This window comes from Saccopteryx leptura, chromosome 6, assembly GCF_036850995.1.
Source record: "Saccopteryx leptura isolate mSacLep1 chromosome 6, mSacLep1_pri_phased_curated, whole genome shotgun sequence".
In the NCBI taxonomy this organism is placed as follows: Eukaryota; Metazoa; Chordata; class Mammalia; order Chiroptera; family Emballonuridae; genus Saccopteryx; species Saccopteryx leptura.
Window position 1 is genome coordinate 65,912,214 of NC_089508.1, and position 20,555 is coordinate 65,932,768.

Sequence of the window (20,555 nt, forward strand, 5' to 3'; positions counted from 1 at the left end):
ATTTTCACCTCAGGACTTTACTGTTCTCTTGCACTGGAACCCTCATCTTTCCATTCACCTTTTGCTCAAAAGCCATATCCTCAGAGAGGTCTTCCCTGATCACTCCACCTAACAGTGCCACCTCCCCCTCCCCCATCCCGTGCCTTCAGTCACTATCACATTGCCCACTTTTATTTTATTTGTTACACTTGTCTTTAATGGGAGTCATACCATTTTTTGTTATTTATTGTTCTTTGCTTGCTTATATTCTGTCTCCTTGCTGTTATAGCCGTTTTTTGAGAGCAGGGATTTGGTCTCAATCACCCTTCTTTGACCAGTGCCCAGAAAAACAGTAGTGATAATAGATAGTCAATAAATGTTCAATGAATGAATGAATAGCTATGCAAAAAACCTCTGTGATAATCAAATGAACATTAATACATGTTGACTTTACCAACATATTAGTAATCACCCTAAAAGAGTCTATCTAGTGAATGTAGACTTTCCCCCCTACTAGCCAAAAAAAATTTCACAATGGGGGAAAAAAAACCTTAAAGAAGAGAATTCAATAGAACATTTATTCTGAATTGCTCTAACAAAGGATCTTTTGTAGCTGTTCATTTGGCCTTCAGATAACTTTTAATGTGGTTTGGACATGTTTGGACTAATGGATCTTTAAGGTTCTATGATTTTATGACCTTGTACAAAATGCTGGGAGCAGAAAAAATACTACCAGAACATTTATGACTCACACTTTAGGAAGTCCAAGCATCACAGTTTTCTTTTCCTCTCATCTCTGCCACTACCCTGATGAATGACTGGAAGATAGGTTTAACTTGACTATTTATTCTCCTCATGTGCAAAGGTGCAAAGTGGGAATGAGAATCCCCCGGCCCTTCAGGAAAAATGGAGACTTTGCGAGTATCCATTTAAATGCTTCATTAACCAGTCCTCAAATTACTATTAAAGCTGTTTATTTAAGCAGTTAGTCCAATCATGTTAACTTGAATCAACTTTTCAATGTACCTTGGGAGCACTGGGTGGGAATGGAGTGCTTTGGTAAAATAGAGCAAAATCCTACTTCAGCACTTGAATGGGGCGCAGGGGTTCCCTTAAGGAATGGGTTAAGAAGGAGCATATTTTTTTTGATGAACAAGTTTGTCTGAAGACTGCCTCTTTCACTTCTCACACACGAAACATACCCAACATAATGGTAAGTGCTGGAAGAGCAACTGCAAGGTTTCGGGATGCTAATTTGCATGTTTCTGAAGTTGCATTAAAGTTATTGGGATTTCCTAATCTAAGTCTAGTGGGTGAAATATGATATCCAAGCCTGTAAGGCAGAAGAAGTACTGCTTCTTCAGGAGATGCTGCAAGGACATGAAGGGCCAGTGTGAGCTGAGTGTTAGAGAAATGCTTTTATACCAGAAAATCTGGACATCAGAACTACAAGCAGGCCTTGGGGCCTCGAATGAGCTTTCATAACATTCGGTGCTATTTTACTTTGCTGTTTCAAGGTGTTAGTCGAAAACCATTAAAATTTTTAGCTTGCCTATGGCACTGTAATAATACTTCTAGCAATAAGCATGTGTTCCAGATTTGTGGCTGTCTCCAGCCAATGGATTTGTAAACCTTATTTTAAATCACTGCACATTCTCTCATATGAGTGTAATATTTGCATATCTATTTCAGAGAAAGTTGCATTTGGAAGACAGCTTTATAGGCATAGTGTTTTCAATTCTAGCTCATTATTAAAAAATCACAAAATTTGTAAAATACTGTAGAAATTTCATATTTTGTTGGGGTAAATTTTATCCTGTCCATTTATAAACTTTATCTACTGTGTTTATATACTAGAGAAACTCAAGTATTAATGGTTAGAAATTATCAATAAATTCTACTTTCCTCTATTTATTTTAAAGTGTACAGAATCTATTTTAATTCCATTAATATTTATTTAGTGCCCACTGTATACCAGATTCTGTGATAACGTTACTACCTGCTAATAAGCAGTGTCATTTCTCTGAGTGGGGACAATGCTTTATTGTTTTCACACTGAACGGAAGCATGTATTTTGAGTTTGTTTCCAAGTAAACATGTGTCATTCAGTATTCAGTTTTAAATTTTATGGCTCTGAGTAGCCTGCTCATTATGGGTAATATGTTTTATTCTGTTATTTTTAATTTCTTTTGTTTTTTAATGATGCTATTACTAATTATTCTTACAATATGCATTTGTAATGACAAATATGTAAAAAATTTAACAGTTAAAATATGTGGTCATACTATATGAATCCAATAACTAGAAATGTTAGATGAAAGTACATACATCTCTGTATATTTTTAGAAAGAATATTGTTGCAGGTTGTTATAGACTGTTATGTCCAGTGATTTAGAGGGTATTCTAAATCACAATTGTGGGTGCTCCTCAGAGATGATAATGATCCCACTGAGAGGACAGCCTTAATTCTGTGGGGCATGTGGCCAAACTGCTCATTCTCAGGGTTAGACTATATTCTAAATGCACCATGGGCCTGAAAATATCTTCCAGTAGCCCTTCTGAATTATAGTTCTAGACAGAAGAAAGTTCCACACAGAATTCTGTGATTGGAAGCTCTCTTTCCAGCCTCTCTCAGTATCACAGACTTTGTTTTATGAGTACTTAAGTTCCAGAGTAGTACCTGAGCTTGTCAAAGGTTGCATTTGTAGTTACTGTCATAGTTGGATCAGCAACTCAGGCTTTCTCATTCATGACTCAGAGCTCCTTTTACCACAACATCCATATCTTGTATCGGTGCTGCCACATAAAGTGTGTGACAGAATTAAAATAAAAGTCAGTGATGCAAAATTGTTCATGAATAATTAATATAGCTTGTTTCTTCATATGTCATTTATAAGTGAGCATGGTTCATCTATATTTTGATATAGAGTATATATCAGTAAACATTTTTTAGTTGTTAATATGATATATATTATAACATGGTAGATATTAATAGGCATGATTCACCCTTATTATGATATGTAGAACTGTATGTTAGATTCATGGTTTCGTAATAGCTGACACAGTGTGGAGAGTCTCATCGTGTGATGCGCATGAGTAAACATTTCATACCTGAATTGTGACAGGCAGTACTACAATGTTCATAGACATGGTATGCAATAGTAAAAATCACTTTATTCATTATCCTTTCTTTATAATCAAGCCGGGCATTTGAGTGTAAGCATTTGGGTGGACAAGAACAGAGGGATAATCAGTGATTCGGAAGCTGCTCTGACACTTTTGGGAAGCTTCCCATATTAAAGGTGAAGGGCCCAGCTGTTCCTACCCCAGTAGTTTAGTAAGTATCTTCCATCAGCAACAGCTGTCTGAGTGTCCCTGGAGTCTAAAAGTCTCCTATGCTTCCATACCACATAAAGAGACTAAATAAATACTTAGATGACTATATGTTCTGTTTCTTATGTCACCTTTCTCCATCACCAGTCTCAGTTAGTGTTGTCCCAAAACCCAAGCCCTATAAAGCCCTAGGCATTATCAGGGTAGCCTGAGGATAATGCAGAGGGGGTCATGGCAGTTGTGGAACAAGTCATTGGAAGGCAAAGTTTGGAGGGAAAAGGAGCAGGCATTGGGCTGTGGCTATATGAAAGGTTTAATTGTCAACCAGAGAAGGATAATAATAGGTGTCCCAAGTTCATCTAGATCAGTGGTGCCCTTCCTTTTTTCTCCCTGATTCAGCACTTGGTTTCCATGAGCTTGACCTAACTCTTGGACCTCATCTTATTTCTTCCCAGAAAGAGACTCTGGTACACTGGCTTTTTCCTTGGGGATAAGGGTATAGAACTTGAGATAAGATATACAACAAAGACATAGAAGCAAGACTCAGAAGGCCTGTCCACCAAGTCCATGTAGATCTTAGGATGGCACATCCCAGATTCCTCATTCTAAAAATGAAGATAGTGGATTCAATGCACTATGACAAACATTCCCCCCCCCTCTTTCCATTAAACCACATGTCCTTGACTAGGTATGTACAATAATTGGAAGTTTAATCTCGCAGTATTTTGAGCTATATAAAGCCATACACACACACACACACACACACACACACACACACACACACACACACACACGCAGATTACTGAGATTTATTATTAAAGTCTTGCTTTTTTTTTTTTTGTATTTTTCTGAAGTTGGAAACAGGGAGGCAGTCAGACAGACTCCCACATGTGCCCGACCGACTGGGATCCACCCAGCATGCCCACCAGGGGGCGATACTCTGCCCATCTGGGGCATCACTCTGTTGCAACCACAGCCATTCTAGCACCTGAGGCAGAGGCCATGGAGCCATCCTCAGCACCCGGGCCAACTTTGCTCCAATGGAACCTCAGCTGCAGGAGGGGAAGAGAGAGACAGAAAGGAAGGAGAGGGGGAGGGGTGGAGAAGCAGATGGGTGCTCCTCCTGTGTGCCCTGGCCGGGAATCGAACCCAGGACTCCTGCACGCCAGGCTGATGCTCTACCACTGAGCCAACTGGCCAGGGCAGTTAAAATCTTGCTTTTAACTTTCTTATCAAACCTAGTTTAAATAGTGTTTTCAAGTGTTTTCACCTAAATAGTGCTTTGGAGCTAGACATTGCTTGAGAGGCTAAAGTTGTTATAAAGAGCATTATGATATATTCAAATTAATTCTCTTTATTTCCTTGTAGAAATGAAAATATCTTAGGAGAAAATCCAGAACTCTTTTCAACTTTCTTCTATAATCTCTTGCATTTGCAAAAGAACAGTGTGATGGTTTAGGCACCAGTTCTCAATATCTGCATTTCAATTGTTTCAGGTGCTAATCCTAGTGGAATATAATGTTGCAACCTATTGGAAACTTTTCTAATCAAAATTCCAGGCTTTGGGTTTTGTGCAATACTACAAACCTTTGTAATAGTACTAAATATAATTTATATGGAAACACAAACTTAACAGGTAATGGAAGCAATACAAGCTGTTCTCTTGGCGGAAGTTCAACAGCACATGAAGACCTTGAGAAAGACACCAATCAACAGTCAACCAGGGACCATGACTGAGACTGGTAACTATCAGATGTTTCAGATCCCACCAAAGACAGAACTGACCGAGGAGCTAGAGTTACAGTGTATTACTGACAATTTGCCTCTGCAAAGTAAGTGCAAAATTTATTGGCCTGCTCTTTCATCAGAATTTTTTCTACTACTTAGAACTTGTTGAGAATATGAGTTCACAATATATCATTTCTGCAAACACTATGCCAAGTGTCCTATTTCTGACCTATTCTGCTATCAATTTCCTCTTATAATTGTCAGGCTTTTAAAGAACTTCTAAATTTTATTATAATCACTAAAAATTTTTCAAAATTAAAAAAATGTATTGAAGTTAAGATATTAAAAATGAAAATAGGATAGCTTAATGGGATATATACATTATAAGGATACTCTGATAATAATAGCTTCTAAGTTTGTTTCCATTTGATACCTTGATAGTAGCCAAGTGCCAGATTTTTTCTTTTATTGGAATAAGACATGTAATATGAACTAAAATTAAATGGGTTTATAGTTGGATTTTATAACACATTTCATCATTTTAACTTTATAATGATAATATTTATAGTTTATGACTAGCAGGTGACTCTAAATTTCTGCCGTAAAACATTTACTAATCTTTTAGCCATTAACTGTGACTTCAAAAAAAGAAAAAACAGTAAAAAAATTAAGTACAAATTTGATTTTTAAATTTAGTAGTAAGTTTTTTTTTTCTTAAGTGAGAAGTGGGGAGGCAGAGAGACAGACTCCCTCATGCACCTCAACTGGGATCCACCCAGCAATAGCCTACTGGGCAATGCTCTGCTCTTCTGGAGCCATTGCTCCATTGTTTGTCAGCTGAGCTATTTTAGCTCCTGAGGCAAGGCCATGGAGCCACCCTCAGCACCCAGGGCCAACTTGCTCCAACTGAGCCATGGCTGTGGGAGAGGAAGAAAGAGATAGAGAAAGAAGAAGGAGAGGGAGAGAAATGGAAAAGTAGATGGTCACTTCTGTGTGCTCTGCCCAGAAATCAGACTGGGGACATCCACATGTCGGGCTGATGCTCCACCAGTGAACCAACCAGCCAGGGCCTATTCGTAACCTTTTGATGAATAAATTGATTTATAATATGATTAAATGTAATTTTTTTCAGAAAAATGTTAAAAATCTACAGTTCTTTCTATTTATTTGGGACTCAGAGAATTGTTGCTATAAATAAATGTTTTAATCTTAGATGAGATATCATTCCTAAAAATGCATTATACTTATTTCTTCTTACTATTTTTATAAGATTACTGATTGGAGAGAACTATATAGTGAGAGAGGATATTTAGCAGAAAAGTGCTTCTTCAGTGAAAGCCAGAAATCAAAGTAGAATATTTTTTGATAACAAGACAGTTACTGAGGGTGGAAAATTCAATACATAATTTGATAAAATTTGATCATGATTTTAAATTGTTTATTTCTTTGTTTTCCAGGAATTATGATTATATGATAAATTCACCTACTTGGAGTTTTTTTTTTTATCATATCACATAATTGTAATTGTATTACACATTTCAAGCAAGAAGCATAAAAATTCCTTTTTAAATTAATTTCAGTGACTACATATGAGTTCTTGATTCATTTGGAGAGGCATCCATATTGTCATTAATAGGTTTCTTTCAACTCTCCAAAGACAGCTAGTGTCATTCATCATATGTTAATGCTCATTAGGTGGTGTTTCTGTACCTTATTCCTAATCTTGAGTGTCTAACAGATCCACTGGCTCAAAGCCCTCTTTTCTAAGTGAGAAATTCATGGCAGGTTATCAAGGTGAAACTTTTGATGAGTTTTGCTGTCACATGGTTTACCCATTATTTGAGTAACAATTAACTGTTCAGTCCCCAGTTAATTATTGGGTATAAGAACTATTAACACTATGAAATTTAATCTTTCTCTAAAAATTTTCTTACTATAACTAAACACCCAGATTTCATTTTAGGAATTAATGATATTTTGATTATTATTGGATGATCCTTTGCCAATGTTAAAAGAAAATTGAGGGTTATTTTGTGATAAGAATTGGAAGACAAAAATAATATAGCTACTTAATATGTCAGTAGATGAAATTTAGAATATTTAAAAGAGATATACTCACAAAGAACTGAGTGTATATATACATGTTTGTTTGTTTTTTGCAGAAATATTGCCTGTAGAAAACTAGTAATTGCAATTACAATTAAATCAGAAACACATAGCATTCATTGAAGAGGAAAATTTCCAAATAATATTACATTGGATATTTACATTACCTTTTTCTTTGTTTTGGAAAAGTCTTATTAAAAAAACATTATTTTACCAAATATTTTTATAATAAATGGTTTATGTCATTTAATTTTATCAGATCCTTGCTCATGTGTTTTCTGTAAGTTCCCCTCCACTCCTTTTAAAAAAAATTCTTTTCATTCTTAATTTATTTTTCCTAGTTACTTGATGCATCCTCTTTGTTAACCACTTGAAAAGTAACACATGATGGTTTTATTATGTACAGATACTAAAAACATCCTTTTATGGCAGGGTATAGTGTATTTGGTTTATTAGCATTACAGTAATACAGCAATAATAGAGAAGAAAAATAATGACAAATGTGTTCTGAGTATACTTCAACATGATGCTAAATACTTTATGAATGTTACCTCACTTTTTCTTTCCTTTGATTCTTACATAATTCCATGAATCCTAAATCTCTGTTTTCAGAATTTGAGTCAGTTGTGTGAACAATTTTACAGTTTCTTAAATGTCCATGGTCATGGAAATGAAGTTTCAAAGTATAGCTAAAACAAAACAAACAACAAAATAACTACTCTCTGAGAAAGAGAGAATCATGAAAAATTGCCTCCTTAATACTTTTTGACATACTAATTATATATCTTCCTCATAAAAATTAAATAAATAATATTTGAAAAATAGTCCATCACTGTACCAGTTATCTTGAATGCCACCAGTGGTGTGTGTATCTTGCACCTTAAAATACACTTTACACTATTATTCCACTTTTTCAATGAATACACTACTTTAAAGAGTGTATGTGCATGGTCCATAGTAAAAAAAATTACTAGAAACAGAAACGCAAACTCAGATATTTTATAAAACACTGTGTTCTTGTCCAGTAAACTGCATTTTCCATACAGGCAGCTTGAAGAAAATTTGTTCTAAATCAGTTTGATATAAAAATTGAATAATTTATTGAGTGGTTTAGATTTTCATTTCTCTCTCATAAATCATATTTTCTGTTACCAAAGAAAATGCAGAGTGTTTAATTGTTGCTTTCTCAGCCCTTGTAATAAAGAAAACCACCTGAGTTATTGAACTATTTGTACATGAGGTACATCTAGAAGGCAATGGGAATTAAGTGAAATGAAAGTTGATTTATAATGTGTTTGAACTTTTTATAATTTTGTATCTTATTTATTTTGTGTTTTCATTTCTTACATTTCACAGCATTTATTTTATTTGAGGTTTTAATATTTCTGTATTGGCATTTTATAGGAGAGTGGTGGATTTTATCTGAGTTTACCTTTTCATAATGATTACATTACTATCTTCCTTAAATCTCTTAATAAGAAAGTATATAATTAACACTCACAGTTGAGGCTAAGATTCATTGATTTAAAAATAGTAGTGGTTTTCATTATTAAAATACATTTAAAAGTTATTTTCCTTTAGTTTTTGAATGTTATTTGGATCAGTTTAAGCAAGTGCTATAAATTGTTCTATTAAATAAATTGGTTTAAATAGAAATGGAGGCTTTGTAGATAAAGCTGTCACCTAGAATTATTGGCTGAATTTAAATTCACATTAAACTGTGGTTGTGAAGATGATTCATCAAATATGGATGGGTAATGCAAATAATCTTTATTAGTTGCATCATTTTCAAAGACTTATCTACAAAATTAAATAATGAAAATGTTCTCTGTTTAAATAAAACCATGAATTTGTAGTAAATCAAGGAAATAAACATTGATTCAACACAAACATTTTGTGATCCTGGTGGCCAATCACAAAAGGACTTGCTTGGGACAGGCTTTCTTTGTCTCCTGAATTTTTCAGAAGAAATCTGTCTAGCTGTTGAAAGGCTTTGAAACATAGTAGACTACTTCACAGAGAAACATTTTCTTGACTGTCTTTATTTATAGTAAATGCATCTTCCACCACCCTCTGTGAGGTCTTCAGGTCAACAAATTCTTTATGGCCAAAGAAGTCATTTAGAGAGGGTCTGTGTGAGGCGAGAGAGTGAGGAGCAGAGAAGTAATGGGAGGGGGTGCACATCATAGAAGGCCTTGCATGTCATAGTGAGATCTTAGGTTTTTTCTCTGAGATGGAAAACCATTTGAGCAGACAAATGGCATATGTTTTGATAGAATCATATTGTCTGAGGTTTAAGGGTCAAGGACAGAAGCAAGGAGATCAGTTGGTAGACCATTATGCTAATCCTGATGGTGGAAACTTATATCAAATATGGTGGTCTACCTGAAGAAGATGAAAGTGATCAGATTCTGAAGGTATTTTGAAGGTATAGCTGACAGTATTTGATGATGAATTGGGTATGGAGGAGTAAGATGGAAAATCTGTACTTACATTATTTCCAATCAAAAAATATTTGATACAAGATTGACCCTGGTGTTTTGGCTTGATTCTTATGCTGGGTAGTGCAGTGTTGCATATGACATTCCAGGTATGCTGAAATAAGAGTGAAAAACCACTCCACATTCCCACTCACCCCTGCTGTGTTCAGTTTCACGTGTCCCTGCTTAGATGACTTCTAGTAGTAACTAAACTAACCTTCAGAAAATGAACAAATGTGTCCTGCCAAGAAACTATGGATTGAAGAAGATAATTATAATGCAAACTTAAGCAAATAAGATGTAAATGACATTGACAAACTTATCTTAAGCTACATCAGAAGCTGTGTGTATGTGTGTGTAATATTCTTTTGAAATTTCTGTTTTTGTATATATTTTATAATGGGCATAATGTTAATATACTAATAACATATATGTTGTTTGTAAACAAATGTATATATTGGCGATGCATGCTTTAGACCACCTCCTTGTTATATTCTGTAATGAAGTATCCCAAGCACAGCCTTTGGGTGAATTGAGCTAAGTAGGCAGATATGATAAGCTTCTGTTTATGTGGGGTGGTTAACTTGATAGTCTATATTGCACAATGTGCTAACTCTAAAACTTTTAAAATCTTTATATATCATTCCTTTGTATCACTTGTCTCTACCTCTGCATTCATCTAAGAATTGAGGATACTATAGAGAATTAATTGGAAACCTTTAGTGGAAGACACAAACTAGCATCAAAGTAGGCACACAAGTGGATCTGACAGCCCAGAAGAGGCTGTAGGAGCACATCAAAGAGGCACCTAACTCAGTCTTTGGGGTCAAGAAGGCTTCTTGGGGAAGAAAAGATGTCTAATTGTGGTCCTGAAATACAAATATGATTTAGCCAAGCAAAAAAGTTGGAAAGGGAGAAAGTAGTTATTTGTTAAGATCAGTCAAATCACCTATACTCTTTTCTTTCTCCAAAGAATCATCTGATTAACACATGCATGAATGATGAACTTGCACATGAGAGAGAAACCCATGTCTTGCATTTGCTCTCTGGAACAGCTTTTTGTCCTCTTTAAATTTCATTGTGCCAACGCCTTTTTTTCCTAACTCTCAGCCTTTCAGGATAATAATGATAATAATGGCAATGACAATAATAACTTACACTGATATGGCTTAGTATGAGTGCCTCACATACCCTTAACTTAAACCATTTGATCCAGGAAACAATTCTCTGGAGATAGGTAATATTGTTATAATTGTTATAGCCATTTTAGTGATGAGAAAATAGATAAAAAGAAGTTAAGTAACCTGTACAAAGTCTTATTGCCAACAGAGCCAGGAGTCAAACCCAGGCAGTCTAATTTCATTTCTGGATTCTCTGTCATTATCCTGCATTGCATCCCAATTAACCATGGTTCTCTTTCACTACTCCTTAATTCAGCAACTATTTACCTGTGCCTTCTATATGACAGGTATAGAGAGAGCTATTACTCAGGTAGGGGATTACAAAACAGCAAAAACTGAGATAGTTGGCATAACAACAGAGGAAAGGTCGTCTTGAAGTTAGCAAATATTGAATACTTAATTTTTTCTAATCTTTGGTGTGGCACCTATAAGCTATTGCACTAGAGATGTACTTAATACTAAAGATTTTTACTTGAAATATAAATTTAAACAATGATAAATTTTAGTGATTAAAAGAATGTTTTATGACTGGGAACTGGAAATGCAAACTGGTAGATGGTGGAAATGGAAAAGGTTTGGCATACATACTAGTTGAAGGGGTCAAGGGTTAGCAGTGAGGAAGAGAAGAGGAAATTTAAATTTTTATTTTTGGATTAATTTGAACCATGTACTAGACCAGGGGTCCACAAACTTTTTACACAGGGGGCCAGTTCACTGTCCCTCAGACCGTTGGAGGGCCAGACTATAAAAAAAAAACTATGAACAAATCCCTCTGCACACTGCACATATCTTATTTTAAAGTAAAAAAAAAAAACAGGAACAAATACAATATTTAAAATAAAGAACAAGTAAATTTAAATCAACAAACTGACCAGTATTTCAATGGGAACTATGCTCCTCTCACTGACCACCAATGAAAGAGGTGTCCCTTCGGGAAGTGCTGCGGGGGCCGGATAAATGGCCTCAGGGGGCCGCATGCGGCCTGCAGGGGCCGTAGTTTGGGGACCCCTGTTCTAGACAATCTTACTTAAATATCAAAGTATTCTTGTTAGATAAAGGCAAATTTATATATAAGTAAATAAGTTATTTAGCACCTAGAATATTGCATACCTTGCAAAAAACACTGTTGTCATTTAGGTTTAATATATATCCTATCTTATTTTGAGCTTCTTGTAAAATTGATGAAGAAATTTTATCATTTCCCTTTTCCCCCATATATATACATTCTTCTGAACTTCTCCGCTGCCTCTGCCTTCTCTGTATCATCTTAAAGATTACATTGCCTTAGAAAGACTGATAGAGTTCACTGCTCTTTTTCCAAAAGTAGTTTCATCTTTCACAGAGATTGAGATTGATGATTTTCATCTTGGCATATGAAGAACTAGAGTATTTCATCGTATTTTTTCCTCATGAGCAATCAGAATGCCAGCCTGGCCCAATTGCATAGAGATTGTAGCATCTAGGAATTGAGTTAAATATTTCCTTGGTAACAGTTGTGCAGGCACCATGTATTGATTATTGTCTGCATACACATTTAAATTTATTGACAAAGAAAAAGTGATCTAGATTCTGTTGCTAAAATCGATGTGTTTTGTGCTATTGTTCTCCCATGCTGAGACTGGCCTCCCAATACTGACCCCTCAAGGACAAGGGTCAGGTCTATTTATCTTTTTTTCTCCCCTCACCAGGATGGTCCTTCACCTAGTAGCTGGTAATAAGTGTTTATTGAGTGGATGGATAAATGGATGGACCGGGGGATAGCTTGTACGAAAGATTCGGTTAACTCCTAATTAGTAAGAGAAAGAGGAGACAGGGAAAATCAGCGAATTGCTTTTCGTTAGCAGCCAGATAGCATCTGGAATATAAAATAAAATTGTGCTTTCTAAGCATCATTGCCCTAGGTACATGTGGTACACACATAGCAGGCTCACAAAAAATTAAAAGCAGACACATAAATGAATCTAGTTTGTAACCATCCAGCACACTTCTCTTTCCTGATGGCTGATTCTTTGACTTCTTCACTACTCATTTTGTCATGATCTGATTCCAGTCTGATATTTTAGAAAGCCCCAAGCCTTCCCATAAACTTGTCTTTGTGTTCCTCATCCAAATACAGCTTCTCCATGGAAGAATTTAAGGAGCTGCTATATCAAACGCTGTTTCACCAGCATTTGGATTCACATCCTGGGTTATGACTCATCGGCCCCTCTCTGGACTTCTGGCTCATTCCTGATCTCTGGGAGCCAGGAGCCATTTAGGCTGCAACCCTGGAGCTCTATTTGCAGCCTGACTCACCTGGTCAGCCTCCTCCCTTTTGACTCTTTTCCTATTTCTGAGCCTAGGACTTTGTGTGATATTGGTTCCTCTATCAAATGCAATTCCACTAGCAAGTATGGCTATGCATGCATTCCTCACCCTGCAACAATTTTGGGTATGACTACATTCCTTGAGAGAAAAAGCAGGGCTTGATTTTGCTATTCTCAGCAGATAGCACAGTGCCTGGCACATGGTAAGAAAATTTCTAGAGAAATGGTGGCTAAAGAAAAATTTGCCCATCTGCCCCCATGGCATTGCAATATCCCATTTTACCAGAATGCCATCTGCCTTTCTAGCAGTAGCCTTATTTTCCCATTTTGACTTTTCAAGATATCTGCCCAATTTTTGGCCCTGGTACAATTTGAATAATTTCAACCTGGCTCTTATTAAGGGCTTACTATGGCTAAGGTTCAGTACAAGGTAATGAGATTTTCAATTACATCATTTTCTACACTTTTATATATCATCTGGCAAGCTAATTGTTTGTTTATTTGCCTTCCCCCCCCCCCCCCCCCCCGCAATCTCTCCATACTGCTTCAGGGCAAAAGTTGGAATTTACTAATCTTGTTGTCCTAGCAGCTAAGGAACCACGTGGCTCATGGTGGGTGCTCATTAAATGTTCATTGCCTGAGTAAGCGGATAAATAAATGACAGTGACAGACATGTATCAAAGAACTCTGATCTAAGGCGGAATGAAAAAAATGCTAAACAATATGTTAATGTTCTGCAGATAGAAAGAGAGTTGGAAAAGGATTATTATATGTTTTCAAACCCTGAGAATAACTATAAGAAATGAAGACCATTTCAAGAAGTGTTATTACTTTTTTTCTTTTTACCTGTTACAGGTGAACATGGCCCTTTATTTATATCTATGCAGGAACTCCTGTCCCCAGGCCCTGAAGCCCTGCTAATCTGGGGCACGTAAAAGCACCCATTAGGAGCCGACTAAACATAGGCTTGGTAATTGTGGACACTTTACCAGCTTCTTAGGTTTTTTTCTCATCAAAATGAGGTCAGTCTTGAAATTTATAAAAATTTTAAGTGTAGTGATTCTCAATTCTTCTCCAATCTAGCATGGCCTTTATAAGTCAACATTTTGTAATGTTCCTATATAATCCTAAAATAAAATTTATCACTAATACAACCTATCTGCACACATAATTTATATAAAATTTAAAGGGAAAAAGCAAAAAGTAAGTAATGTATAATAATATGTGTCTCAGTAGGTAAAAGCTTGGGCATAACCGTACTAAAGGATGTAATAAAATGCTGACAGGGACACAGCCCATTGCTGAGAAGATGACAGTTACTAATGCAGGCCCCTGCACATGTGTGTTGGTGCTGTCATTGACATGGGTGCCCATGTGGATTTTTTTTGTAAAATTCCAGCAATGGCAGCAGCAAAATATGGCTAATTCCTTTGATCTATAGGGCCAGTGTCCTTTCTAGAAAATTAAGGGTACATTAAAGTTAGATTCTGGGCTCAGGGAATTATAGACAGAGCTTTCACTTTCATGAATGGTCAGTGGAATATTTGGAAACCAAGTACGCTGTCAGGACCATCATCCATTGCTAAGGTCCATGCTGAGCCTTGCAGGGCATCTGGCAATTCTGTTCTGCATGCCAGTAAGTGTCTCCACAATCATTGGGGAAACCAAATGTCCCTCACCTCAGCAGTTTGCAAAGCTTTCCTCTAGGGGGCAGTACCAACCCTGCTGAAAACCACTTCTTTCAGGAAAGGGATTCTATATGTTCTGAGGCCTTTCTTTGTTTCCATCTCTCTCTCCTTTTTGAATCTATATAAACCCAAATTAAAATCATAAATTAAAAGAAGTGCACAGGGAGATGAAACCAAATTAGTAACCCCCAACTAACTCAGGGCGATGCTTCTTGAACTCACTCTGTTTGCTCCACCCACATTGTTTACACTTTGGTCATAGTATTTCCAGGGCTGTGTAGTAAAATCATCTGTCTGCAGTTCTGTCTCCTCCATTAGAAAAAGAGCTTCTTGTCCTGTTTTTTTACTTTCATCTTTGGCTCTGGATCTAACACAGAGTCAAGGTTGTTGACTGAATAAATGAACAGTGCATGTTACTGAACTACTAAGCCTTCTCCAAGGAAGTCATCACAGAAAACTCAAAAATTTACAATTGAAATTATTTTATTCTACAATACAGAATAAACACAGTACAACTTATCATTTAATAATTAGATGGTGACCAATTTCCCAACCTGTGAACTGAGGAAACTGGAAAGGAGAAAAATGGATGGAAAGTGCTACACAGTTCTGTTCATTAAATGATTGGGAACAGAACCAAAGCTTTGGTTTGGCACATACTAATTTTTGATACATTTCATTCTTAAAGTCCAAAAGCCTATTAGTACTTAAAGTCTATTAAAGTTATTTTTTTGAGAAGTTTATAAATACCCTTTGCCATATAAGGTATTCCCTTTAGTGACTCTGCAGCAGAGTAGGGACACCCAGCCTGCTTGATCACCCAGCTGGTAGGGCCACCCAACCACCCTGTTTTGAACATATTACATGTTAGGTGTTTTTTTCCCAAGATATCTACTATGAATCTGACAAGCACATGGTATAGTTTCTATTTTCTAAAGGTCGAGTCCTGTAAACATAATGAGGCCACAATGTAATATGAGTTGCTAAACTTCATGTTGCTTCACATTACTGTGGAAGCATGGCGAGCCACTAGTTGCCTGGGATGGTTTTTTGGAGGTTTCTTGTGGGAGCAGACATTCACTCATGCTTGGAGAATGATGTTGTGGCAGGCATGGAGAGATGCACTGCTTAGATCACTCTACAAAAAAGGGCTCCTTGCCCAGCAGTGAGGAGGGTGGCTGGCTGATAGCTTCCAGCTGTTGGCACCTGCAGAATCCATTTCTTGATTGGAGCAGAGGACAGACTCTTTCTGAGACAATGAATGAGCAAGATGGTGATGCCAGGACCTGGCTATTTCTGGTTTATACATCCCTCTAACAGCCCATTTTGTCCTGGAATTTTCATTGGGCTGATAAAGAGACTTTATCAGATCTGCATAGTGAATAGTGAGCTCCTTACCCAATTCTGCTTTTGCTCTTTTTATTTCTAAGGTGTTACTCTTAGTATACCTTTTGCACTTCTAACTCCATATTAGCATCTGCTTCTGGGAGGACCCAGATGACACCAGTGGGAAAGAGCTTGGTGTGAGAAGCATATTTCCAGCAAAAGGAATAGAACAGACAGAGCAACACACAATGTGTTCTGGTCAGGAAATGGGGATAAATTTGGTGTGGGCAGGGTATAAGAAATACTCCAGTCTGTATTCAGAAGATGAGAGATCTAGAAGGTAAAGGTTCTGGTGGGGGCTTTTTCCTGAAAGATAATGGGAGTCCTTGCAAATCTTTTAAAGAGAAAAGTGAGACATTTCCAGGGCAAAAAGTAGAGAGTGAACAAAGCAGGAGATAGAAACCCTTGGGTCCAAATTTGTCAGAATACTTCTCTGTTTAGTATTATACTTATAAAGCAGTACGTGTGTGTGTGTGTGTGTGTGTGTGTGTGTGTGTGTGTGTGTGTGTTTCCGAAGTGAGAAGCAGGGGGAAGCAGACAGACTCCCACATGCGCCCGACCAGGATCCGCATGCCCACTAGGGGGTGATGCTCTGCCCATCTGGGGTGTTGCTCTGCTGCAACTGGAGCCATTCCAGCACCTGAGGCAGAGGCCATGGAGCCATGCTAAGCACCTGGGCCAACCTTTTGCTCCAATGGAGCCTTGGCTGCAGGAGGGGAAGAGAGAGACAGAAAGAAAGGAGAGGGGGAAGGGTGGAGAAGCAGATGGGTGCTTCTCTTATGTGCCCTGGCTGGGAATCGAACCGAGGACGTCCACATGCTGCGCCAATGCTCTACCTCTTGAGTCAACCATCCAGGGCCAGTACTTTTTTTCTCAAATTTGTTTTGCTTGGTTATTTAGATGGAATATCAGTACCTCATGTTTCACATGGAGAAAGGACATTCATATTACATAGAGGAGAGAAATTTTGCCTCCTTGCTTTTAGGCCAAACAACACTGAATGTTCTTTAGAATATTCAGAATTCCTGTGGTTCTTGGCACTAATTTTAAGATAGTTGGCTATTATCTCAATCTCTTGAAATGATTCTTAAATTTTCTCCAACTTGTATACAATAATATTTGGTTTGATTTCTCATTTGCCTTGGATACATTTCTATCATTTGCCATTTATTGACAAGTTTGGGTGTTACAATCCAGTGTGTGTGTGTGTGTGTGTGTGTGTGTGTGTGTGTGTGTGTGTGTGTGTATGTTTATGTAGATGTTATTGACCTCCTTTTTAAAAAAACAGTCATAACTGAAACATTAAGTAAGATCAGACTTATTAAGTATTTGTGATTAGATATTTTCCAGGAATAGGATATATTATTTCTCTTTACCACTTAAGAAAAATATTGACCTAAGGAGTTGAATTTTAGCAGATGCAAGGTAACTTTGAAATGTGCTTTTTCGTGTGTTTATATTAATATCAATGAATAACTTCAAAGGTTAAACTTTATGATCCATCTCTTCAAGTCATCTACTTCAGTCTAGAATCATTACATCACCTACTTCCCTGATGCCGTTGATTTATGTTTCCTTCAAACTGCTGAGTCTGGGAAGTATCATTTATTTTTTTAATATGACATATCCTCCACTATGAAACAGTATTTCAGAAGGTAATGGCAAGATACCTGTAACATGGTATAAAATTGCCTGCTCACCTGTTTGAATCAGTAACCTGACCATTAGCATTTGTCTTGGGTTCTCATTATACTGAAAGTGAATGAAAGGTTTTAATCAGTCTTTTTTCTGTAGTAAAGATGTCAGGGAAATCTCTAGATAATAATAGTATCAGGTATCACAATGTGCCTGCATTTAAAGTTGAGGGATGCAAAATAGTTTTTAGAATTGTCTTATGGCTCTCATATTCCAAGCTCTGCAAAATACCTAAAGTTTATTCAAAATATACTGTAAATACATGGCCATTTTGGATCCTTGAAAATATTTACCTGGACCTTATTTTTAGAAACTAAAAAAATATATAATAGGTGGATTATTTTCAAATGTTTTTTTTGTGTGTGGTTACATAACATTCTCCCCAACCCTGAAAGGTTTAGGTATGTCTTTTTCTCTTCACAAATATTAAATAAAGTGATCCTTTGCCAGTTTCATTGAGAGAAATATCTAGGACACATTAGACTTAAGTACTTTTACTATGTTGATGTGACTTGTTACAAAATGGCCTTAGGCTAGATTGCAAGCTCCTATTTTCTAATCTCAGATTCTTTTATGTAAATCACACTGTTTCAACCTGGACAGATAGCATGGCTGGTTAGTTAGAGCATCGTCCTGAAGCACAGAGGTTGCCGGTTCACTCCCCAATCAGGGCACATATAGGAACAGGTTGATGTTCCTGTCTATCCTCTGCCCTTCCTCTCTTGCTAAAATCAACAATTAGTTAAAAATAAATAAATAAATCCCACTGTTTCATGGGGTTTTATGTAAAGCATAGAATTTACACACACAAAAAAATTATTTATTTATGAAAATTGATGGGTTTCCCTCTAGCTAAATCCAGACCTTTTCTTAGGAGGATATTGCTATTTTTATATTTTCACTGGATCATTTTAAAGAAAATATATTATACATAAAAAATGAGTTACACTATGTCGACTGTGAACAGCAATCCACTGTTATGATATTCATTAAAAGCCAACTATTAGTCAAAAATATATTTTGATGAATGTGTAGTATATTTATAAATTGAAGATAAGTCATTTCAGTTCTTTCACAGTAAATTTACTTCAAATATTAGTTTATTATATATGTTTGCTTATGTTACAAATATTTCCAGTAAGCAAACACAAATCATTTTTATATTTAGCATTTAAAATGTATCTTAACTTGACCATTAAATCATCTATTAAATATTCAATTAAGTGGGTTTTGATCCATCTTTTTAAATTAGTGGTCAGGTATTCGGGGAAATAAGCTTGCAAGATATTTCTAAAACACAATTCACTTCATTTTTTTTGTTCTGTATATTTTGTCAGAGAATGCCTAATGTAACAGAAATCAGATTTGGTGTGTATTTTTACACCAAATCAAATTGTGCAGGCGCCACCCTCAGCTTTCTCCAAAACATTATAAAGGATAAGATTCCACCATGGTATAGCTTAAGAAAGCAGTGCAGGTCTGGAAGATGTCTGTACGTGGAGAGTAAGGTACAGGAGTATGTTTTACTGGAAAACCACATGTCATATAACACCATTACCAAATTGGGTTAAAAAAAATAAGTTTACTTATCTGAGTTCTATCTCCTTCTGGAATCTGTATGTAAGGCATATATGGTTTTTCCTAGTTATTCTGTAAGCATAAATCATCAGTATAAAAGATACTGAAAAACGTTAGAATGAAACTGCAATATAGTAGTGACTAATGGTAGAAAGCACTTAGATGCTCTGGTTATAACAACTATATGAAGAAGGTGAAGGCATCATAAGTCATTTTATTTATTACAATTGGCAGATTTCCCTTTCCAGTTGTATTGAATATAGTCTTACTTTCTCTGTTCTTTTCTTGCCCAATCCTCATTGGCCCAAATTCACAGGACATAATTATAAATTTTAATATTGTGAATCTATTCTTTTAATGTGTAGCAATCACCCAAAATTATTCTTTTATCAAATCAGAAATGGAAAATGTCAAGTATCCTTCATGGGCTTTTTCTAGTATAAAGTACTTTTTATAAGAATACAAGTTCTAAAATTTTCTATTTTTGATCCTAGAGGAAAGAGTTATGTGCTGTCCCTGTATACATAGTTGTTTAAATATCAGAAAGTCACTATAAATAATTCAAACACTAGGAAGAGAATTAGGTTGTTTGCCCCTTTGTGTGGGGTCTTCTACACAGCTGTAATTTAGAATTTGCAAAATATTAGAAAAATAAAGCCAATCTTCATCAATAACTTCTATCTTATATGTAAAGCATAAATATTTCTAAGGATTTTTACCAATGACTAGTTTCCTTTTGTTATTAGAAAAATGATATAAATTAGTGTTTTAAAAGTTTTGTAAGCATCTGAATCTTTGTAACAATGAGTAATCAATCAAATAAAACTGTCTTGCTAGTTTAATGATAATAATTCACATATTACAAAATTAAAACACTGAAGTCAAGGATATTTCAGTGAATTATGAGCTTTAAAAGTGAACAGATGGATGACAGTCATATAAATTTTTGGTCTCAACATCTAATTCATTTTAGATGATGGCTTTGGATAAATTGTCATGAAAAAAGAAATGAGTCATCCTGGTAAGCACAATAGCACTGTTTGTATAATTTAGCATGAGTGGAATATCTACTACTAACATTAGAACACAAACACA

General features: G+C 36.0%; 1 protein-coding gene across 3 annotated transcripts in view; it reads left to right on the forward strand.

The window, feature by feature from the left end:
• The window catches only part of WDR72 (WD repeat domain 72), a 224,710-nt gene that overhangs the window by 138,931 nt on the left and 65,224 nt on the right, over positions 1–20,555 (forward strand). For 2 of the 3 annotated variants that reach the window (XM_066341869.1, XM_066341868.1), the window contains exon 18: positions 4,949–5,144. In XM_066341869.1, coding sequence (XP_066197966.1) covers positions 4,949–5,144 — 196 coding nt within the window. The remainder of the gene's footprint in view (positions 1–4,948; positions 5,145–20,555) is intronic. The other variant, XM_066341870.1, reaches the window with a different exon arrangement.